Consider the following 24554-nt stretch of genomic DNA (forward strand, 5'->3'; position numbering starts at 1 on the left):
TCATGACTGCGTTTCTGCCCATGCTGACACCACCACCCCCACCCTTCAGAAGCTGACCCTTCTCTCCTCCTCTCCCAGAAGCACCCTGAACTGACAGCAGGGACACAGATCCTGACTTAGACAACTGGCCCTGTCACTTCCAGACTAGGCTTCATGTCAGAGAGGCAGGGCCAGACACTCGGTGCCAAAGCCGATGGCTACTGTTGCTCCTTCATAGCATTGCGCCATCACTAATCTACACTAGAGAGACATGTAATGGTGCTTCACTCAGAGGAGTGGGTTAACATGAATGGATGAAAGGAACAGGTAATGATGAAAAAAGGAGACAAGAGAGGAGAGAGCTGCAGGAGAAAGGATGAAAGGGGCGGTTGTTTTGACTGCTTCAGCCCACGGGCAGCATGAGTCATACACACCTTTGTCAATACCACACACATATAACACTGCCCCTCCACAGCCCGCACTCTCTAATTGTTTTCTTTACAGATTGCAGCCTTAGTTTCCCCAATGCTTGATTAGAACTGCAGAAGTTTGGAGATACACCTTGAAAAATATGTAATAAAATCGTGACCATAAAAAGTTAAAGATCATGCTTGATCAAAGACAAACACTGGAAGGACCAAATACTCAACTGTGTCTGTGTCTGCATGATTCTCTGGTCTTCTTGATACCTAATAGCACTTGTGTGAAATACAAGTGGACCTGCTGTTCAAAGGCTTGAAAAGTGGTGGGGAGTTTAAACCTCTGTGGATCTTTCACTCTAATGAGTGTGCTTTCAAATTAAATGAATCCCATTAAACGGTGGCTTTGGGCATATGCCACATTACTGTAATAGTTTTCAAACATGGTGTGGCTGTACTGAGGACTTTCAGACATTAAACTGAGAGTTTTGAGACACTTTTGTCAGACTGATTAAATTAGATGGACTTTTTCCTTCAGTGATTTGTACAAGACTACGGTGTTGCTCTTTAGAATATGCATTCATTTGTCGAATCTGCAACTATGGATCACTCCCACTAAATGGAGTCCAAACTGATTAAAATGAAAGCTTGGGAGGGATGCCAAATAGCTAATGGAAAAAGGACTGGAAAAAAAAAGAACTGTGACAATCTTATGTTGGGGGAACAAATTTATGATGTGGATTGTCATAAATTATTACAAAACTGGAACTAGAGTCACAGTCTTACAGTATGGGGGCTGATAGTGACGGCAACATTGCACTGTAGTGTGGTGTGTGACTGTGTCTTTGCTTGGTTTCATTGTGTTTTTTTTTTTTATTTATTGATTCCCAAGTATCTCTGCATGGTTATAAAGATACAGAGAATCAGTGTTGTAACTGGAGCAGTATCAATACAGCGCTCCTCTGAGGCTCAGGTATATGTTATGCATCAGTGGCACTGAAAAGTACACAATAACCACTAACAGTGAAGAGGCTGTTCAGCATGTAACTGTGAACCTGCACTACAGAGAATACCAAGAAAACAGCGAACACTATCAACGATTCAAAGAATAATTACATCTAAAGTGTAATACTGACTGCCACCTTAGCCCTTCAGAAGCAGCAGTATGGTAAGAGATGTATTTACATGAATATTACTTCTCTTGAGGTTTGCTTGCTTAGATTTGCTCCTCTTTGATGGCACTAACAGAACTATGTCAGGTCTATCCACTCAGTATGATGTATTGCTTTACAGGGGGACACACATTAACAGCTGATTAAGTAACGAGTAAATAATGAATCATTATTAGTTTTAAACCACTCAATGGCAGATTCAATGTTAATCAGTGGCCGGCATGTCAGTTCACAGATATTCATGAACAAATCATTATCTAATGATTCGTTGATATAGTATAGCCCAGTCTGTTTTCTATTGACTCATCATTATCTGATTCAAAGTTATTCAGGAAGTACTTACTAATGATTCATTAATTATCAGGTCATTCGTGATTGGCTCCTTTACAGTCTCAGAGCCCATCAGTTATCATCTGATGACGATAAAGCCTCTGGGGATGAAGGCCAATATTTTGGGATGATCTGGTGTAGCCAGCAGATATCAGGCCAGGACTTCCTCCTCTGAGCACCAGTCATTTCAGCTAATCTCTATAAACTGATGCCTTTCAATGAATGCAGATAAATAAAATATAAAACCAACATAAAGCTCACTTGTCGTCAGATAATAACTGGGTTCCAAGACTGTTTTTGACCCAATGCATTCCGCTTCTTCACATGGACCGTTTACCTTTCATTCAGACGAGATTGGTCAATTCTACTCGGGCTACAAACAGAAACCAGAATGCTTCTGGTGCCAAAATCTTGTATCTAAAGATTCTGTATATACATACCAAGACACTTGTTTATAGAACTTAGTTCCTAAGTAACTACTCACAGTTTTGTTTATTTATTTATTTACAGGACTGCTAATTCAGCGGTGTCAGACACAGGGGCCAGAAAGGGTCCAATCTGGCCCACTGGATGACTTTGCACACCTCATATTGATGCACCTGTGATACCTGTGATAGTTCATGTAAGATGCTGCCTCAGAGGCTTTTCCATCTAGAAAACAGTTCTCTGAAGTAAGAATGAATACATACTGTGGTCAGATTTAAAGATATTGAACACTGTGCAAAATATTGTCAACCAGCAGCTTCAGAAGAAGAAAAGAATCTGGATCAGACTTCTATCTTAAAACAATATGGGAGGAACCCTGCTGCTGAGGCGCTGATGAAACTTCAGAGTGTAAATGGTTTATAAGGCAGGGGATGACTTATGCTGCTTCTTCAATAGGTTGCACTATAGTGGAAAACTATGAAAAAACACACATGTAATGAAAGTGAGTAGCAGACTGACTGAATGTGGAAAAACTGAGACATACTGTTGAATTTGCACATATTTTTCTCGGGATATCGCAGACTGCTCATTTTGTTTTTTGAATATTTACACTAAAAAAGGGAGAAAAATCTGAAGAGGTAGTTATTTATAGATTATTATATAATGGTTTGACTGGTCCGGCCCACTGGTGATCAAACTAAGCTGTGTGTGGAGCGTGCCCTAAAATGGTTGGTCAAACAGTTGGTCAGAGAAGATAAGAAATTTGAAGATGTCACCTTCATCTTAATGAACTTGTGATGGCCATTTTCTAACATTTTTTAAAGCAAATAATCCAGAATCTAATCTTCAAATGAGTCGATGATGGTGCCCTACTACTGTGTCTGCAGTTGTTACGAAAGCTTAGAGCCACTCGTACCACCTGCAACCATAATGCACAATGCCAATTCAAACACATGTACAGAAAACCAAACAAATACAATACAAAAATGTGCTTCAAATGAAAAAAAAAAAAGACAAAAAAGAAACAGGAACAGATTTACTTTTAACTTGAGAGAGAGAGACACTAGAGAGGAGAGTGAGTTTGTTTTTGGAATGAAGGTGGAGTACAGAGGTGACATAAAAAGGTACTTATGGAGAACACCCGTTGTTCATTCATTCATTTCTTTAACCACTTACACTCTTGAGGGTTGCAGGAGGGCCGGAGCCTATCCCAGCTGACATTGGGCGAGAGGCAGGGTACATCCTGGACAGGTCGCCAGACTATCACAGGGCTGACACATAGAGACAGACAACCATTCACACTCACATTCACACCTACGGCCAATTTAGAGTCACCAATTAACCTGCATGTCTTTGGACTGTGGGAGGAAGCCGGAGTACCTGGAGAAAAACCTACGCTGACACAGGGAGAACATGCAAACTCCGCACAGAAGGGCTCTCTCCTGGGTTCGAACAGAAACCCTCTTGCTGTGAGGCGACAGTGCTAACTCGAACTCCCATTGTGTTGACTAAATATGAAATGTTTTTCTGTTATTTGTTTTTTGGAATTAGTGTGTTTTTGACTTTGCATCATTTCTGTTTTTGTAGCATGTTTGCTACTGTATTTGTTCAGGTTTTCTGCAGCACATTTTTTTATTTGCAGCTTGTTTGCTATTAATGTATTAGCTGAGGCTTTCTGCAGCATATGTTCCATTTGCACTACGTTTCCGCTGTATTTGTTTTGGCTTCTGTGTATATGTTTTTGTCTTAGCACAGTGTCTGAACCTGCAGCACACTGCAGGCTACTGTTGCATGTTTGCCTTTGTTGGCCAACGTACCTCTGCATATCAAAAGCACTACTTCTGCTAACATTTTACTCACTTTTATTTTGAATTCTTGAATGACTTGTGTATTTTTTACATTGTGATATTGCTGTTGGTACTCATGTGAATGATTTGATTACCTTTCCCACTACATGGGACACCTCATCAGCGCTTTGGCAAACATTTGAACTGGTTTCTGGTGGGAGAATGGCAAAGATCCCAGTACATGCTGACTGACTAGACTGCCTCAGAAATGTTGGAGACACAAACCTACAAGTTTTCTGTAGTGGCAGTAAACTGGCATAACCCTAATGTTTGAAGAGCGAGGCTCCTGGGCAACTTCCCCTGCCTGTCTGACAGCTGTCTAACCATATAAGAGACATCCCAGCTCCCTCTCTGTTACTCCTCCATCTGTCTCCTGCCTTCTGATGAGATGTTATTATAAATCACCATGACATGACTCTGTTTAGGTAGGCTACATTAACTCATTTAAGCTATGATACTGGATGCCATGGTATCTACAATCAAGCTACACAAACATTACCACCTGTCAGCTTGAATAATGTGCTCAATGGTCCATTTGTCCTTACTGGCTCCCCCTTTCTTTACCTCCATCTCACCAGCTGACCCAGGATCTGGTAATGGATCACACATCAACAGGGGATCATGCCATTTTCTCCTTCAAACCTCATGACCACAGGCTGCCCTCCCCCTGCTGCCTGGATTGGCTAATAACGCACATGTATGGAAGTAGACGCTCGCGGTGTAAGGATGGCGTCAAGGTCATTTGAGGGTAACTGAGAAAACAACCCGCTGTCTAAGCAGCATCTAAGTGCCATCTGAAAACACAGCAAAGTGTCCCGTTGCTGTGGTTCCTCACACACACGCGGCTTCAGGACGAGAAGATGACATTGTTTAGATTGTATCAATAATCTGCTGCAAGCTCACATCAGTGTGGCCAGGACACATTTCCGTATGCTTGAGGAACATTAAATATAACTGGGATTTCTCAGTGCATCGCAATGTGCTCCGCTCCCCGGCATTACTGCACGTGTTAGCACCTCGGAATAACAATATCAACAATCCTGCGCAAACAGCATCACTCTGCAGGACAAGAGACCCGGTGCAACTTAGCATCATGGGAGAACAATCACTGAGTCCACTTTAACATAAAATGTGCAAACTAATAATTTTAAAACACTGCAGCAAACTGGAACATGCATGGGAAAATACAACTGTGGCAAAGAAAACAGGTGACATTTCTGTCATCGAATAGTTCCTGAACTATGGCACAGGTCATAGTTACAGCTGCAAATGATGAATTTCCAATTCAAATTGAGAGCTGGAGTTGTTGGAGGTTGTGTGCAGGCTGCTCGGTGCCATCCCACGGTGTCAAAGCAACGCGCCGTGCATTAGACATTTAAAGGGCACTTTACCTGGTAGCTCAGTATGATCTCGGGGTCGTTGACGGGCATGCTCGTGGCCTTTGGGTTACCCTGCTCAGTGTTCACGGAGTGCACAGGTGAGACTTTCTCAGGGGGCCGATCAGCCTCTCAGCGCTGTCTCAGGACGTTTTGAAGAAGCAGTCACGAGTTGGTCACAGCAGCAGCTGCTTGTGTTTCCGCAGACATAGTGAGAGTAAACATCTCTCCTCCAGATGAGGTAAATGGTGAAAAGAATGAATTTTGTCCCCCCTGTGTTGTGATGATTTTCCCCGGCCGCGCTTCCAGCTCCCCTCCCTCCTGTCCTGGCTGTGGGAGCAGGATGCGGAGAGCATCACTGCAGCTTCAGCCAATCAGAGCGCAGAGGCACACAACGGGCTGCGACGCACTGCTGCTGCCAACACAATAAAGCCAAGACTATTATAAGCCTATAGAGCTACGTCACTCTATATAATGTCCACTTTGGCAGCTTCTCACATTTCAGCTGCTGAGATGTGCTGCATAGTGATTGCTTTCTTTTCACTTTTAGTGTTGTACTCTGCATCCACACAAACATCGCAATCATTAGAACCACTGAATATATGTTGACAAAACTTTATGTTTATCTTCTTTACTTGTTTATTTTCTTTGGTGGAATAAGAAGACCCTTTACATATCATTACAAGTAATAGTTCTCCTACATTCAAACATTTACAAGTAAAAGTAGAGGAATATTAGCAGCAAGATATACTTCAACTTTATATTAAATAATAATGTAAACAATTCAGAAATATGTTATTTTATATTTCATTATACAGTATATTGTAGTTATTTTCCACCATTGAATAAAGGTCTGTGTCAACATCAGTGTTGATAGATTATATCACCAATTTACCCTGTAAATTATCTAAAAGACATGACGTGTAGTCCTCAGTGGGAGCCCAAACGTCAGCAGTGAGCACATAAAATGAAAGAAAACATTATTGATCTTGCAACAGAGCACACTGGAAGGCTTTGGATGCCACCTTGTGGGAGGCTAACGCATTGTGCAAAGTCGGATATTAATGCTGTATGTTTGCTATAATCCATGCACATGACATGAAGCTTATATGCACACGTCCGACAAAGTGATGACAATACCTGCAGGCTTATTATTGAAAATGCAGGGCCGATTGTCCTGTAGTGAAAAGGAAGCAAAGAATATGAAACTGAGCACCTCCACATGCATTGACCTCAGGATGAACTCTGTCGATCAAAACAAATATGACACTGTCCTCCTGCCACATTGTCAAACACTTGATTGGATTTATCTCAGCAGGCGGCACCTCACACAGTGTCTCTGTGAGATTGCAGTCAGATATGTCCACGCAAATGTCTCGTTGTGTCGCGGCTGCAGGTTTAATTGCCCTCGTGCACGTCGCCTACACGTGTAAGCCACACTGCAACTGATAGCGTCAGATAAGTGATCCACTTTATTTAACGCATGGCTAAAGGTGGCAGGATTTTTCATCGACCCGCACGGGCGTCCTGTTTCTCCTCGGAGCGGTTGTTATGGCAACTATAAACATTCTGCGGGAGCATGCACGGTTGTTATGGGAACGGTCTGCGGGAGCATGAAGGAAGCAGGACTGAGCGAGTGTGTATGGTCAGAGTGGTCGGGTCAATGCGGAGGTGACAAGATTAGGTTTGTATATTAATATTCAAACATGTGAACATTTCTGCTGGTGTGATGTGTTCTAGGAGCAGTTTGTTTAACCGTTGTCATAGATATCATACAATGAGCTAGTCCGTAAATATACGGTCGTTCATTGTACATATAGCCTATACTGTAGATGTTTTTCCAGGATATATGTTTTTTTTCTTAATTGTGCATGTACTTCATGTCTGCCCCTGTGCGCCAGCGCGCCTTTTTGCGCATGGGTATGTCAGTGAGAAGCTGACAGTCAGCTCTGTCCAGATTTAGATGCCTGCTTGACCCAATTTACATCCTTCTTCAGAAGCTTTGAGATGCCACGTGTCATATAGTATATATGATGTTTTCTCTGTTTATTCCTCAACTACAGAGGAGACTGTTACTATCCATCTATCTATCTATCTATCTATCTGAATATCATGATGTGAAAATAATGCCTTTGAATATATTTCTGCTCCCAGAGAACTGAACACTGAATGTTGATCAGCTGAAGAGAAGACTAGGCTATATAAAAGTAACATGCAACAAATTCCAGGTAAGACACCTGAATATATAAATACATACACATTGACACATTTACTTTATACTGAAATCTGCAATGTGTCTTGGCATTGCAATCCACAGTGGCTCCAGTGGAGGGAAGGTTACGTCGCAGTGTGCCAAGCCTGCCAGCAATCAAGCCAGACAGGCTAAAAACAGCTAAAACGCTGGTGGAGAAAGCAGTGAAGGTGATTGTATGCACAAGTCAGACGTCACTGGAACACCTCTGCATTATCGCCCACTATCCTCCTTACATGCTCGGTGTCCTCTTTGACTCTTTTTATTTCTCTTTCACTCCTTCTCAGCTGAGGAAAGTGTTTTCAGTGCAGGGACCCTACCCTGTGATCCGTGCTGCCTTGTGGGCCAGAGGGTGGGTGGAACGTCGTTTGCCCCTTCCTGCCCAGAGACCACCTCATTGCCATGGCAATGAGGAGGAGGATGGCGATGATGGTGATGTCAGTGCTGATGTTACTGGTGAGAAAATGAAGGATACAATGAAGTCTTTGAGCTACCAAAGACAAACATCTATTTTGAGAAAAGGAGATGCAGTGTCGATGCCAATAACACTAGTCTCAGTCTGTGGGAGGAGAAACCGCTGTATATAAGTGACTGTGACACTGGGATCGGATGTGTATTATAGGACCTTGCACACAGTATTACTAACAAAGCACCATCAATCAGTCATATTTTGTCTGTCTTCATAAATTGAATGTTAAAAGAGAGATCAGTGATATGCTCCCTTTACTCACAGTTTAAAGGAGGGGCCAGCCTATATGTAATTGGAGCACTAGTTTAGATGGATGCATGGATACCCCTACACCTGATAAATGATACACTGTATACCACATTACAGACACCAACCTACACCAAAGACCCCTACCCTCTTAACACACCCCTGTACACATATAAGCCTGCATGCGCACACACACACACACAAACACATGCACACTCTTTACTTATCTCTTTACAGTGGGAGCAGATGAAGGCGAGAAAGAGGAGAACCTTGATGACATGTATGACCTCATGGTAAGACAACGTTCAAGTTGACCAACACGACACTGATGTCCTGCAGTCTGAAAGCAATCAGATGTGCTATTCTTGTTATAATTGCATTATTTAAATATGTATAGGATTTAGGGGGGTATGTTGGCAAAAATGGAATATAATATAACAGATATGTTTTCTTTAATGTATAATCACCTGAAAAGAAGAGTAATGTTTTGTTACATTGGACTGAGCCGTTTATATCTACACTGAACAAAAATATAAACGCAACACTTTTGTTTTTGCTCCCATTTTTCATGAGCTGAACTCAAAGATCTAAAACATTTTCTATACACACAAAAGACCATTTCCATCAAATATTGTTCATTAATCTGTCTAAATCTGTGTTAGTGAGCACTTCTCCTTTGCCGAGATAATCCATCCCACCTCACAGGTGTGGCATATCAGGATGCTGATTAGACAGCATGAATATTGCACAGGTGTGCCTTAGGCTGGCCACAATAAAAGGCCACTCTAAAATGTTAAGTTTTATCACACAGCACAATGCCACAGATGTTGCAAGTTTTGAGGGAGCGTGCAATTGGCATGCTGACTGCAGGAATGTCCACCAGAGCTGTTGCCCGTGAATTGAATGTTCATTTCTCTACCATAAGCCGTCTCCAAAGGCGTTTCAGACAATTTGGCAGTACATCCAACCGGCCTCACAACCGCAGACCATGTGTAACCACACCAGCCCAGGACCTCCACATCCAGCATGTTCACCTCCAAGATCATCTGAGACCAGCCACCCGGACAGCTGCTGCAACAATCGGTTTGCAGCAGCTGTCCGGATGGCTGGTCTCAGACGATCAGCCACCCGGACAGCTGCTGCAACAATCGGTTTGCATAACCAAAGAATTTCTGCACAAACTGTCAGAAACCGTCTCAGGGAAGCTCATCTGCATGCTCGTCGTCCTCATCGGGGTCTCAACCTGACTGCAGTTCGTCGTCGTAACCGACTTGAGTGGGCAAATGCTCACATTCGATGGCGTCTGGCACGTTGGAGAGGTGTTCTCTTCACGGATGAATCCCGGTTTTCACTGTTCAGGGCAGATGGCAGACAGCGTGTGTGGGTGAGTGGTTTGCTGATGTCAACGTTGTGGATCGAGTGGCCCATGGTGGCGGTGGGGTTATGGTATGAGCAGGCATATGTTATGGACAACGAACACAGGTGCATTTTATTGATGGCATTTTGACTGCACAGAGATACCGTGACGAGATCCTGAGGCCCACTGTTGTGCCATTCATCCACGACCATCACCTCATGTTGCAGCATGATAATGCACGGCCCCATGTTGCAAGGGTCTGTACACAATTCCTAGAAGCTGAAAACATGCCAGTTCTTGCATGGCCAGCATACTCACTGGACATGTCACCCATTGAGCATGTTTGGGATGCTCTGGATCGGCGTATACGACAGCATGTTTCAGTTCCTGCCAATATCCAGCAACTTCGCACAGCCATTGAAGAGGAGTGGACCAACATTCCACAGGCCACAATCAACAACCTGATCAGCTCTATGCGAAGGAGATGTGTTGCACTGCGTGAGGCAAATGGTGGTCACACCAGATACTGACTGGTTTTCTGACCCCCCCAGTAAAGCAAAACTGCACATTTCAGAGTGGCCTTTTATTGTGACCAGCCTAAGGCACACCTGTGCAATATTCATGCTGTCTAATCAGCATCTTGATATGCCACACCTGTGAGGTGGGATGGATTATCTCGGCAAAGGAGAAGTGCTCACTAACACAGATTTAGACAGATTTGTGAATAATATTTGAGGGAAATGGTCTTTTGTGTATATAGAAAATGTTTTAGATCTTTGAGTTCAGCTCATGAAAAATGGGAGCAAAAACAAAAGTGTTGCGTTTATATTTTTGTTCACTGTACATAGGGAATGGTCCTCGTCTATGGAGATTGCTACATAACTCTTTATTCATTGTTTTTATTGGTTTAAATCATCATTTGTTTTAGAGAGGAAGATACCTTTGCAGATAATTAGGCTCCCAGTAAAAACTTTTTATAAGTCTGGATCCTAAAGGAAAGCAAAAGGTGAGCACAGATTAACAGGTGCTAGGCTAGCAGCCCGTCTTCGACATGCCAAACAGCATCAGAAAAACACTGATTTGTTCTATGCACCTGCTTAATTGTTTTAACCGATTTTAATCACCTGGTCCTTTTTTTTTTAGAGAGGAAGAATCTTCTGCAGATAATTTGGCTCACAGTAGACACCTCCTGAACAATGAACACTTAAGGGATCCTAACCAGGAGAAGTTTCTGCTGGTTGCAATCTGCAGTCTTCACCACTAGATGCCACTAAATTCCCCTAAATCTTACACACTGGACCTTTAATTCCACGAGTCTTTTTCCTTCATGTGTTGTTCTAGCTCCTTCAGCTCGTCACCTTAACCTTTTCTCAACCTTTTCTAGTCTCGCCTGGTTCGAAATGAGACAACTTATTTCCACTGGACAACGCGTCGGGATGACATAGACTATCGCTCCTTGCAGAATGACCAAATGACCAACCACTATGCAAATTCTGGGTCGTTTACCACCAAGGTCTCATCTCTTAAGGGTTTCTACTGATTGAGTGGCAAAACACACAAACTAGTACTCTCTATCTTCTGTGTATTCACGTCTGTTTCTTTCAGGTCGGGCTCTGTGTGAACCTGCGTAACCTTCAGTGGTTTGATACAGCAGATCCTGATACCTTCTTCCCACGATGCTACAGGCTTGGGGCAGAGGATGAAAAGCATGCATTTATAGGTCTGCTGCATGGCTCTGTTATCCCATAGCCAACATTTTGCTCCATTTAAAATGCAAACGTGTGTCCAGGTGTAAATGGAATACGGAAAAATGTATGCACAAAGTTACAAGTGGCTTTATCACACCAGCTGTCTTCATTTTATTAGCGATCATCTTAATCAAAACTACATGTCCTTCCTCTCCCTCTTGTGCTCTTGTTCTCTCATCCTGTTCTCTATGATGATGAAGAGGATTTTAGGAGGACAGCATGCACCGGTCTGCTGCAGTATGTGGTCGAGTCAAGTGGATGGAGGAGAGACACAGCACAGGGCGAGGAACAAAAAGGCAGGAACAGTGTCTCTGATGGTAATAGAAATGCCACAATATGAAATGCAGGACAAAAAGAATGCAACAGATTCTGTGCTACAAATTGTGTGTCTCTCTGCAGAGTTGGATAACGTGGAGCATCGATTTGTTGGTCCAGGAATAATCTACACGGCTTTGCACGTGTGTCAAGAGTTTCTCAGTGTTTTGGAGCACAGCGACATTGATATAACTGTAGAAACACCACCCTCGGTGGAGGAGAAACAGTGGGCAGAGTTTCTGCAAGACTACTACATGGTTGTGCAGTGAGTATGTTTTCTGGGAGCTTCCTGGAAAGATGTTTCTTAGGTCACACTAAATGTATCTGCAGTACTGAGTCAAAGTCAGCTTATCAAATATAGGCCATTAAAAACTCACCCTAAATGTATCTTAAAGAAAAAAAAGTCCACACTTTTCTAATAGGTGAGGTTCAGAATAGAGTCAGTCTCATTATATATATATTTGAATAACGTTATCTACAGTTCATGTCAGGACTCAGGTTGGGATTAATTATAGAGTCAGGTTTAGGGTTTTGGATTAAAGTAACATTAGCCATCACTGGACTGATACAGCATGTTCCAGTTCAACACCACACTATATACAGGTACCATAAAATATACATGATACTGCATGCTATATTAATAGTGCACTATTTTGGCAGTTGGTATATAGGATATTGATATAACCCTGCTGTATAAAGACGCATGCAAACAGACCTCATCAGCAGCACCATCGTTAGAACACTTCTGCCTATTCTAAAGGAGCTGTAGGGCCTATACAGCATTCAGAACATTAATATAGCGACAAACAACTATTTGCTGTGTAAAGACACTTGATGACACTGTAGGGTAGGTTGCATGGTAGCTTGGAGTAATGGCGTCCCACTGGTTAGCCAATCACCTACATTCTACACTGTGCTCATACAGCAGTTACAGCTGATAACCCTGTCAAGGTATCGTTGCAGAAACGTAACACCCACCCTCCAGTCCCCCCCACCCTAGGGTAATGCATGAGCTTTCTAAGCACCGTTAGCGTTGATCGTGCTGTTAGCATCGTTGCTGATAGCTGCCAGCTCAACAACCTCCATGTTGAGAACAATGTGCAGACAAACTGAATCAGACTCTGAATCATAGTTATACTCTGAATGTCATGTTGGCTACACCTCCTTTAAATCTAAAAATGTAGCAAAATATAAACCTGCCTTTCCTGTTTTTTTTCTGGACTGCTAAGTGGACCTGGAGCCTCACAGTCCACCATTTTTCTTTCAGCTGTGAGAAGCTCCTCCATTTCCCTTATGTACTCAGAAATTAAGTGGTTTTATGATTCACTGGTTTGCATTTTTATGCTCAGTTTTGTCATTATTTCCACTGTGAATATACTGTTTGCTTACCTGCATAATTACTGTGCAGTATGTGAGCATAATTAGTGTCTGGAAAAAAGTGTGATAGTGAGATTTAGTGAATCTGCATATAATAAACTCAATCTGTGAGTCTGATGTTTGTGTGTAGTGAAGGTGGATGGATCAGGGGTAGCAGTGTGTTTGTGGAGCGCTGCCAGGCCATGTTAATCAGACTGCAGGAGGTTTGCCCTCAGCTGGACACAGATGGACTAAATAACATCTGGATTATCAAACCAGGTGCCAAGTCAAGAGGGCGAGGTGAGTTTAAAAAAAGTTACACAGTTATCTTATATATAAATCTTTCACTTCCTCTGTGGAAGCCCTGAGAGGCAAGTGAGGAAAAAATCTGGTAACCCCTTTTTCCATTTCTGATCTAAATGGCCAGGATAATTCCCCCATTTTTTTTTAATTATTATTATTTTTTTGTTTTTGATCTGTGAAAAGTCTGAGTGGGGGATTTTTTTTTTTTTTTTGCGAGGATATTTTTCATAGTGCTTGTTCTTGTAATTCTAATTTTGGCCACAAGAGGCTGATGTACACCACTTCCTCATGTTCTAAATAGCACTAAAAGCTTTCATGTTTTCTTCCAGGTGAGTTTATTGTGTGTCAGCAAGTTGATTTACATTACTGTCATGTCTTTCTTTTTGTTAGAAATATATTTTAGCTGGTGCAGATCTGTGTAGTGCAGCTAATGCTAATGGAAGATTAGCTTCTAGTAGCTTAAATGAGTATTACAAAAGCAAACATTTAAAAAATTATCCTGACCAAAAAAAAAAAAATCACTGGCCTCTTTCACCGATTGAGTCGTTTTTTTTTCTTGAGAAACTTATAAAGATAATCAAGGTCAAATCTGTTTTCACCTGTTCTTAAGCCTTTAACACAGGAGAGAAAACAATTCAGATCAGACTTAGAAAATGGAGCATGAGAATTTTTTTCTCATTTGTCTCTCAAGGTTTCCGTGCCATAAGGCAAAAAAAAAAAAAAAAGTTATACGGTCTATTGGGAAAAAAATGATAATGCTTACAATTCCCCTCAGCTTCAGTACAAGGAACGTTAGCCTGCAATTTGTTCAGGGGTCATCAAAAACACTGTGTCCTCTTAGTTTAAGTTCGACTTGTTTAATCCACTTTTTTGTTGTTGTTTTTTCACCAACCACCCAGGTATTATGTGTATGGATCGCCTGGATGACATTTTGGCACTTGTGGACAGTGACAGAGCCCTGACTAAGGAGAGTAAGTGGGTGGTTCAGAAATACCTGGAACGTCCTCTGTTGGTCCTTGGCACCAAGTTTGACCTCCGCCAGTGGTTCCTTGTCACCGACTGGAACCCTCTGACTGTCTGGTTCTACAGAGAGTGCTACCTGCGGTTCTCCACTCAGCCCTACTCCACAAAAACTCTGGACAGGTCAGACAGTGGGTCAAACAAAAGAGAAAGACAAATGTTTGATATTATCTATAACATCTGACCTTTACTTCATCTTGTATCTAGAGTACAATGCAGCAATACATGTAGGACCAAATGTACCTGTGTTATTCAAAGCATGTTTAACACTTGCTTCATGGCCTTATCTCTTTCCTCAGCTCAGTCCACCTGTGCAACAACTCAATCCAGAAGCACTTCCAGCCATCCTGTGAGCGCCATCCAGGAGTGCCCGAGGACAACATGTGGTCCTGCTCTCAGTTTAGGGCTTTTCTGCAGCGGCAGGGCCGTGGGGCAGAGTGGGAGTCAGTGGTGGTCCCGGGCATGCAGCAAGCAGTGGTCCGTGCCCTGCAGACAGCCCAGGACCTGGTCGAGCCCCGCAAGGCGAGCTTTGAGCTCTACGGAGCCGACTTTATGTTGGGCAGAGATCTGAGGCCTTGGCTTCTGGAGATCAATGCCAGTCCAACTATGGCCTGCTCCACCACTGTGACTGCTCGCCTCTGCCCTGCTGTACAGCTGGACACACTGAGGGTCGTGCTAGACCGACGGACTGATCCTAGTGCGTACACAGGAGGCTTCCAGCTAATCTACAAACAGGTTGGAATATCTTTGCATGTCATGCCTAGAGACAATAGATGTTAATTTCCAGGGGATTTTCACCAAATGCATTTATTTGTGTTTTACTTGATTACCCTCCCAGGCTGCAGTTGAAGTTCCTCAGTATGTGGGAGTGAACCTGCTGGTGGAAGGAGCTCCCATAAGGCGATCCAGACCTCCGTTTCATAGACAAACTGTTATCTCTAACCGACCTCTCACCATCCAGTTCCCTTCAGACCAGTCGTCGTCAGAGGAGCTTGAAACAACACATAAAGCATCAGGTCAGAAGTCTTACACAGTTCCTGCTTTTCACCGCTCAGGCAAGGAGAATCGAGAGAAGAGGAGGCAGGTGACATCAACATCTGCTAAGAGGGAGTGTGAAAAGAGAACAGAGGTTCAGAAAACCTCCTTTGTTCGCAGGTCCAGTCACAGTGTGGCCTGTGAACAGCCTTTGGTGGTACACACCGAACCCCAGAGGAAAGCACGGCGTTTGGCTCTAAGTCTTGGTGCCACTGGGGCAACTCTGGTCCCACGGAGCCTTTCTTTTTCCCTCAGCCCCCCTCACAACATGTCAGAGTGCAAATCTCAGGCCAGCCCAGGCCATGGATCACACATCTCCAGATCCTTCATTCCCCAGACAGCTTTTGAGCCCCAACACAGGACTCCTACCCGGGTCTTTCCTCCACTACGGGGTCCTCTCCCTACTCTGGAGGTCTTTAGCTTGAGACCAAACATTGTGGCTCGAACCACTGACTGTCGTAATCCAAACTTGTCCTCTCATCCCAGTGTCCATAGGCAACAGTTATTCCTCTGCTCTCAAAGGCAGAGCATGTCCAAACTTAAAGGAGAGCACACATGGGAACATAAACACTAGTGCTATTAAGCATTCTATTATGTGATGAAAAGCAAATACTAAACAGTGCTAAAGAGGTTTTGGTAGCAACAACAGTGTTGTTGATTAATAATTTAATGGGCTAAACAACAAATGAAAAACTAATTACATATGAAAATCACAACATATGATGTGATTGCAGTATCATTCAATTTATTCTGATAGCATCAGATTTTGTTTGTAGAAATTTCAGGCAATCATGGCGAGTGGCAGACGTGACACATCATCACATCATTCACATAGGGGCTTTAAATTTACAACATCAAGGTAAATATGAGTATATTTAACTTCTCATATTAGGAGTTAAGTTATACATATACCATATATTCCAGTGGTAAAATAATTATGTCTTAGTTTGGCTGACTGGAGTCTTAATATATGTATATGTTTGACAATGTTATGTTATGAATATAATGTGTTGAAGTTCATTTGTATTAAAACACATAGTCACAAAGAGTTAATTGTCTCCAGTGAGTCAGATATTTCCAAGGTAACCTGACATAAGATAATAAAATGAACTGGTTTCATCTTCTGTGGGAAAAGAATCAGGTCTACATTAACAGGATGCAAGTATTTCAAATGCCCAGCAGGTGGCAGTACAGACTCAATGATCTATCTGCATGTTTATACCAGGTTTATACCGAAGCCTTTAAAGGAGAGGGAATTTTAAAAAAAGGAAAGAATTGGCGGTTCCTAACCAGATGTTGGTACATGTTCAGCAACACCTGCTTCATCTGGTCTTTCAGCTTGTTTTTAAATGTAAAGTCAACATGTAAAAATAGGCGGAGCAGTGTCAGTGTACATGTGCACACTGCTTGATTAACAGACCTTTCCTGAATGATACAGACATCAATACATATTTAACTGCTACATATTGTAAATTGAATTGTTGTGTGTTTGATTTAACCACATAAATACAAAATAAAGTACTAAAATTGGCAAACTAAAAGATTTAGATTTTTTTTTGGTGGCATTTTTGCCCTTTAATCAGACAGAATCACACAAATAGTAACAGAAAGGAAACGATGAGGACGGGAGAGAACACTATGAAATACAACAAAGGTCAAACCAGAGATGTTGTGGTTGTGGTTTGTATATATTCCATTATTTAACCATAGCAAAATAACATTTTTTCAGAATTTTCTGTCCGAAAAAATGGGTTTACTACAGCTCCAAATATCTCATGCCATCTATTAAACATGGAACACCTACTGAAAGGAATGTCTGGAGATGAACTTCAGGAGAATCAGTTATGACGGAACTAACGACATTTAGGTTGCAGGTCATGGCCTTTGACTTCCGTAGGTACAAACAGACTAGATATGGAATGAGACAGCACTCCTACACCCTGGAAATGATAGTGGAAACAACAGTAATATGTGGTAGAACCGTTTGAGCATTGACACTGGATACGCTGGGCCTGTGTAGAAATCTGCAGCATGAGATAAGCCTTGTTGATTTTAAGTGCAGTCACACAGCTAAAAAATGTGATTGCATAATACATGTTGTGATGGTAAGTAGTATTTGTTACGATTTATGAGTTTATAGTGCTGGCAGCGTGAATACAGGGGGAGATGTTGCAATTCTGGAATAATAGAACTTCATATTGAATCATATGGCTAATAAAAAACAGAAATCGTCACTCTGTTCATGCTGTCAACAAGATGCAGATAGATCCTGATTATTGCCTCAGGAGATTAACTGAAACTGTTTACCCTCACATGTATTTACTTGTTGTTGTATTAGTAGGCACAGACGGTTCACCAGCAGGAGAGCCGGGCTACAGATCTGCCATTACATAAGTGTTCCCTGTGACATGAATGTTGTGGCACTGTAAGAGAACAGATTGCGTTTCACACACACTCTCGTCCTCTTTCATATACATACAGTCGAAGCCATTTTCCACGGGAAAAAAAAATACTTTATTAATACACTTATATAATGTATACCAACATTTATAGACAAAATATGTACATCAAACATCTTTCATGTAGGTCCCAAAATATAAAATCTCAAGTACCTCTTTCTATAGAAAACTAGTCTTCTGGTAAAACTTTTACATTCAACTTCTCTCCTCCTTCCTCCTTTGACTCCAGTATTCATACGTAGTACAGAGAATAAACATCTGAGATTTATCAGCTTTTCACAAGTAAAAGGCAACAGCAAGAACAAACACCAGGTTTGACTTGAGCAGAAACAGATGTTGAGTATGCAGACCAGGTCCAGCACAGTGCTACAGTATGTACACAGTTTCTGAGTACACAACGTACAATTGTCCGCACTCTGTCCGCCTTCTATCTCTTCGGACGGACAGAGTGCGAGAACGGGTATCAAAAATAGAAATGTACAAGAAGTCTATGAACAATAATTACAGAAAAATCCATCTTAACTGTCTGTTTGTCAAAGAAAAACAAGACTTCTCATTCAGTGTGGTCATGTGGCGGCCCATTCCTTCATCCATGCATTGGGTGTACCCTTACTCTTGTCTGTACACATTTGAGGAAACCCTACGGTGCCGGTCATCATAGTGTCCGGCTCCGAGGGCTCTCTCAGAGAAGATAATGGTGACCTAAAGGACATAGGCAACGAACTTTGGGTGAAATATTACCGCTAACATTTGGTGCAACACTTTCTAAAGTACAAAGATGGCGTGTCTCTATTGCAACAGCTACAAGTGAGATGCATCAGTGTCATCGGCGTTTAGACTTTTAACAGCAGCATCTATCTTTCTTTACATTCAACCGTGTGTGTGTGTTGGTGCGTGTGCAGGGCAGGTCCAGTTTATATGATACATTTGCACTGAGTAATACCACTGAGCATTTGACATTCAACCCGAGCTTTGCATCCTCTGAGTGTGGACGGATGTCGCTCTCTCCTCCACCTCCTCTCGATCATTTCTACAAGTCCGCTAGTTTGTGATTCGACCTCTGCACATTGCGGAACAGAGGACAGGAATGAGGATGGATGGAAAGGCTCAGTCACGTTCTCATTCCTACTGCTGTCTCTGCTCCTGGGTACGAGAACAGGATCATCTCTTCAGCCCTGTTCTCTTATCGCTCATTCTTTGGTTTCCAGGTTGAGGGGTGGTACCTGCTTTAGTGCCTGAAGGAGGGCAGGGGAGTCCATGGGGGTCTGAGATATGGCTGGGGCTGGAGAGCCTCCCCTGGGAGACAACACTAGCTGAGGTGGGGGTGGTCTTTCGCTGGGCATGGTGGGCGCAGAGCCTCCCATGCCAGGGTAGAGCATGGGCACGGCCCCGGGGTACCAGCATTTCTCCAGCATTGGCAGGTAGGCTGCAGCAGAAGGTGGAATGAGGTAGAAAGGCATACAGAGGGGATGTGGAGGAGGTGGATGGTTGGGGGATACGCTCATGTAACTGCCATAACCACTGGAAGGTGATGACGATTCTCCACCTGAGAGCAGCTCATCCTCAGACAACTCCACCCGGGGTCGCTTGTGGCGCGGCTCGTCATCCTCCCGCTTGATGCTGGAGCTCTGCCTGTCGCCCAGCGCTCGCTTCAGCTGGCTCTCTGAACCGTAGTATTCTGGACGTCCCTGTGTCGCCCTGGATTCAGTCTTCTCCAGCTCTCCCCCGTAGCCGCTGTCTGTATCTGTATCGCTGCCGCTCTGCTCGCTGCTCGGTGGAGCATACGCCCGCTGGATGACAGGCACACAGTTCCTCCCGTAGCCCTCGCTGGGTTTAGGGGGTAAGCTGGTGGGCATCTCCTTGTGAGGTTGGTGCTGGTGGTAGGTGGGGATTTCCTCAGGTGGTGGGCTGAGAGGAGTGCGGGGCCTGGCTGGACTTTGCAGCACCTCCGCCGCTAACTTGTGGAGGTGATTGATCACATGTGATGGTGTCAAGTCTCTGTCAGTCTCATGATTGCTGAGATACTGGAGCATCTCCTTGGCACACATGTGGAAGCCGGAGCGGAACATCTCCTCTGACTTCTCCTGGCTGACGGGAGGCTGCTCTGTAAAGACAACAAGACGCCACACGGTCAGAACTCCTGCAGTTTGACATAGATGCCTTTTCTCCAGCTAACTCATTTGCCTATAGTTCTACACAGTCCTGTCATTGTCTGTTTATCTTGGTAATTTGCATTCTGTCCAACAAAGCCGCTGTGCTGCACGTGTGCATATTTGTGTGCGTGAGTGATCTGCAGCTCACCGATTTGCATGCCGTTCTGCAGAGCGAGGATCTTCTGCTGCTGTTGCTCCAGAAGAGAGGTGAGGGCTTTCACGTGCTTGAGTGTCAGCTCTAAAACCACAGCCTTCTCCAGATGGCCCAGAGTCTGAAGGAAACACACACAGTCAGCACATCCTCACCTCTTATATAACACACACAGAGTACACTTGGCTGCTCATGTACACAGGATCTTGGCTGTCATCATCAAAACACTGCAGCAATAAAAATAACCAATAAGAAATAATCTGTCAAATATGGGATAATATAAATATCACAAATAATAGGCAGTGTAAATTATAACTTATACTGCAATTATTATTTTTTTCACTGTGTACTGGACTGAATAATTAAAATCCCCAGTTTGCACCATGACACATAACAGAAGACACATCCTCTTCAGTGTGAGCTGTCACTCACTGGCTGCTGACGCACTCAGCACAGAGGATGTAATACCACTGAACAGCCACTCGAGGGTGCATGCCACTCATTACACAGACTCCCATTATCCACAGCCACAGCGTGAACTTACCGTGAGTTTCAGGTGCTCTGGCAATAAATCTTTCAACTGCGCGATGCACTCGTTGATCCGGTCACGCCTTTTCTTCTCAATAAGTCTGTGAGGCAGCTTGTAGGTCTCCTGCAAGAATAAACGCCATTGTTAGTGAAATGCAGCCGATCTGAGACTAACACTGCTATCTCTCTATGATCAGAGGCAGTCTCTCCGATAGGGAGGACTCTAGGAGTTATGTCATAGCAGAAATTAGGCCAACCATTTATGGGACTTGAGGACTACTGCCTGCGTAATTCCTCCCTTGTAGCTCACACCCTCTAATAAAAGATTTATGGTTAGAACTTCACAAGTTGGCAGAACACAAATTATTACCTTGCTCTCCTCTCCTCTCTTCATTCCTCGCCTTGGTTTATAAACATACATCGGGAAATCCATCCTAAAGAGATACAGGGGGAATAACAGTGAGTGATGAGGTAATGCTTTAATTGCTGAGTACATAATACATCAAGTGCGTTTGAGGATTTTTCTTTTTCAAAGTATAACTTACCCCTGCACGTCTGACAGATCAGCCTGGTGTTTGGATAGAGGAGGTGGTTGCGCGCTTGGAATTCGCTCCATTTTTTTTTTTTTTTACTCCAGTTACGCAGTAAAGTCGGTGTACTTTTCCAATGCAGTCACAAATAAATACGCATTTGTTTACGCACGATGAGAAAAGTTGGAAAAAAGCAGCAGTTCGTGAAATGCACTAAAAAATGCTTCCAAAAAGAGATTTGTATTAATATATCATTATTTAAAAACCAGTCTCGCTGGTGTTAAAGGTTATTCTGCGCGTCTCAAGTTAGTCCCTGCGAGCTCCACGCCGTGTTCCTGCCGCAGACGGAAGGCAACCCTGTTGGTGGCGCGTTGGGAAAGTGGGGGAGGACAGAGCGACGAGTTAAATAAACCCTCTGACTCTCCGCTCCGCCTGACCTACCTCTATCACATGAGGCTCACGTGTTAAACGGCGCTGTATCCTCGGCGGAGGGACGGCCCACTTTCTGCCGATAAGGCGCCTCAGTGGGCGGACAGCGGTGGACGTCAGAGCGGAGGGCGGTGCGTGTCCGATCCCGTGTACCACCATGCTGAAGTGTATTGAAACAAGGCTGTGTGAGCAAACAGCGCGGGGAACCTACTGGCACAGAACCAGTGCAGGAGTTCAACAGGCCCGAGGCACGAGAGGCGAGTGGGTACGGCGCCTACTGCCATTGAAAATATAGAATAACACAATTAAAATACGACAGTGGGCCTCTGCACTATTGATATCCTGCTGGATTATTATATAGCAATGACGTCACTTTTTAACCGAGTGCTTTATGAGTGTTTTATGATGCATCCAGGTTTGTTTTATAATAAACATACCATTAATTATGAAGGAAAAGTAGCTTCTGAAACAAAATGATTTTTCCTTTTAATCAAGATTAAATTCCCGCAGATCACAACAACAACAATAATGATGATGATGATGATGATGATGATGATGATGGTGGTGGTGGTGGTGATGGTGATAAACAACATTCAGGAGTGTAATCCATAAACCCACATGTCTGCAGCGTGCAGGTGGGTCCCGGTATCAACAGTGCGGTAGTACACGTGCACCTGTGCGTGGATGAGTGTGTGGAGTGGATGGAGTGTTTTGTTGTCATGAGGCGGTGCAGGCTGTCACGTTGATCTCCTCATGGCCCCGGGAGCCTGCTGAGCGCGCGGGGCACATCCAGCTCATCCAGCACACGGCGGCTGCACCTGTGTGCTGCAGGCTGGAAACACACATCACACAAGAAGAGGCCGACATCCTTTATTCAAATGCTGATTTTCATGAAGTCTTTTTTTTTTTTTGAAAATGAAAATGTGTGTTTAAATTTACATGTAAACTATTAATATTCCTCAATTATTTCCCTTTACTGGGAAATATCTCTAATGACCCCAATGTAATGTGCAAGCTAAAATACGAGCATAAAGGCCTTTAAATCCACCAACATTATTTTTCTCTCTGGGGTTTGATTATGTCCTCACAAATTCAATACACAGGGACAGTTCCAGACTATTACCAGACATCTTAATGAGACATAATCAAGACTAATCACCCTAATACAACAACAGTTATGTCACATGTAAACAAGAAGTGTTGCTTCATTTTTGGTGCACAATGATCAATGTGCAAGACTCTGACTTTTTTTTTTTTTCAACATTCTCCTTAGAATCTATAATTTGTTCCTTTGCAAGTTAAACTCAAAATGTGGATTAATGACCACCATATGAAGCCAGAATGATGGAGGTTTTGTGAAGCTGTAAACAATATATATCTATCACAGCAGGAATTATGATGTGATTGGAGAAAAGCTGTAACATTTCCTCTCCCCTACAGGGTTTTTTTTTTTTTTTTTCTCATTTGACCACGTCTCTTGGGAATTTTGCCTGGAAATCACATTTAGCAGAACTCCTGCAGTAACTGAATCATATTGACTCATGCTTGCAGTCTTTTTTGGGATAGCTTATTGTTTTTTCAAGAGAGAAGCCCAAAATCCTCTCTCCCAGGAGGCTACAGAAATGTCTCTGGCACAAGTAGAGCTTGGCAGCTTTTTTGATATGTATTTTTGATTCAAAAACTTCATTTTTTTGGTATGTATTTTTAATCCCAATTAAGTTTGACATATTATTTAGGTCATTTTGATATCTTACACAGAATTCACAAAAGTATTTAAAGGCTGAGGTTTGAGGTTTCCTCCCCACACTAAGCGGCGCTTGTTCATTTTGACTATCCATCTATCTTATCTGACCAAAAAAACGGTTAGAAAAGTAGCAGCTGTCGTGGTTGTTTCACAACCTCAGAACTATCAGCCAAACTTTGGCTTTCATGACATTTTCATAAACAGATTTTTAGAATAGTCTCTTTCACTGCAACACCTGAGTGTCTTCATTCAACAAGTTCAACTAAAGCCCTGATAGAAAATTCTTTAAGTGTAGTAAATCAAATAAAATTGGGGTATAGGCTACAGGACTAATTACAAAATGACCATGACACAGGTCACACTGATGCAGCTGTAATTAAATAACAACAATGATGGAAAGCCCCTTAAAAACAGTCTGGGCTAATGTAACACAATTTAAGACTCAATTTGATTAAAATAATCCTGATAATGGCACACTTGTTTGGTTCACTTGTAGATGTTGGAACATTCTTGGAAACACTTTTTGCCCTCAGCATAAATAGTTAATAGGTAGTATATGACGGCTATTTAGCCTTGGGGAGTATATAATTTGTAAATATGTATATACTGTGAACTAATTTTCTTCATGTACCTTTAATTATATGTATGTGTGGCCATGGATGGATTATGAGACAATGGGCCCCACCACCTCTCCTACACAGGAGCAAGACACAGACTTCACAAACAGGGACACAGGAGAGAAACTAAACTGTAGACAGTGATTCAGTTAGAAGCTACAAAAGTCCTGAGAGCTGAACACACAGAAAACACCTTTCTTTCTGGTTTCCTTCAGACAGAGGTGAGTAGAGTCTCACAACACACATGGCTTATTTGAGGGGGAGAAGCGTTGTTGTCAGGGGTTGGCTGTGGTA

General features: G+C 42.9%; 3 protein-coding genes across 5 annotated transcripts in view; 1 reads left to right on the forward strand and 2 right to left on the reverse strand.

Moving 5' to 3' along the window:
- The window catches only part of slc4a8 (solute carrier family 4 member 8), a 45737-nt gene extending 39848 nt beyond the window's left edge, over positions 1–5889 (reverse strand). Inside the window, exon 1 of one of the 3 annotated variants that reach the window (XM_033627352.2) lies at positions 5565–5889. In XM_033627352.2, the coding sequence (XP_033483243.1) occupies positions 5565–5603 (39 nt within the window). In that variant the 5' untranslated portion in view covers positions 5604–5889. The remainder of the gene's footprint in view (positions 1–5564) is intronic. The other 2 variants (XM_033627351.2, XM_033627350.2) reach the window with 2 other exon arrangements.
- Positions 5890–6994: 1105 nt separating this feature from the next.
- Positions 6995–17172, forward strand: ttll3 (tubulin tyrosine ligase-like family, member 3). Its single transcript, XM_033627492.2, has 13 exons — positions 6995–7233; positions 7704–7777; positions 7867–7970; positions 8088–8256; positions 8753–8808; positions 11257–11385; positions 11478–11592; positions 11821–11937; positions 12020–12200; positions 13443–13591; positions 14494–14737; positions 14914–15349; positions 15453–17172. The coding sequence occupies exons 2-13, from the start codon at positions 7762–7764 to the stop codon at positions 16221–16223; spliced, it is 2487 nt and encodes an 828-aa protein (XP_033483383.2). The 5' UTR covers positions 6995–7233; positions 7704–7761; the 3' UTR covers positions 16224–17172.
- Positions 17173–18139: 967 nt separating this feature from the next.
- On the reverse strand, positions 18140–21917 carry LOC117257360 (class E basic helix-loop-helix protein 40-like). The gene is made up of 5 exons (XM_033627515.2): positions 21486–21917; positions 21311–21374; positions 20957–21064; positions 20410–20533; positions 18140–20212 (listed from the first exon to the last, which is right to left on the reverse strand). Exons 1-5 carry the CDS (start codon positions 21554–21556, stop codon positions 19299–19301), a joined length of 1281 nt encoding a protein of 426 aa, XP_033483406.2. The 5' UTR covers positions 21557–21917; the 3' UTR covers positions 18140–19298.
- Between the last annotated feature and the right edge of the window lie 2637 nt (positions 21918–24554).

Source organism: Epinephelus lanceolatus, chromosome 1 (genome assembly GCF_041903045.1).
Source record: "Epinephelus lanceolatus isolate andai-2023 chromosome 1, ASM4190304v1, whole genome shotgun sequence".
NCBI lineage: Eukaryota > Metazoa > Chordata > Actinopteri > Perciformes > Serranidae > Epinephelus > Epinephelus lanceolatus.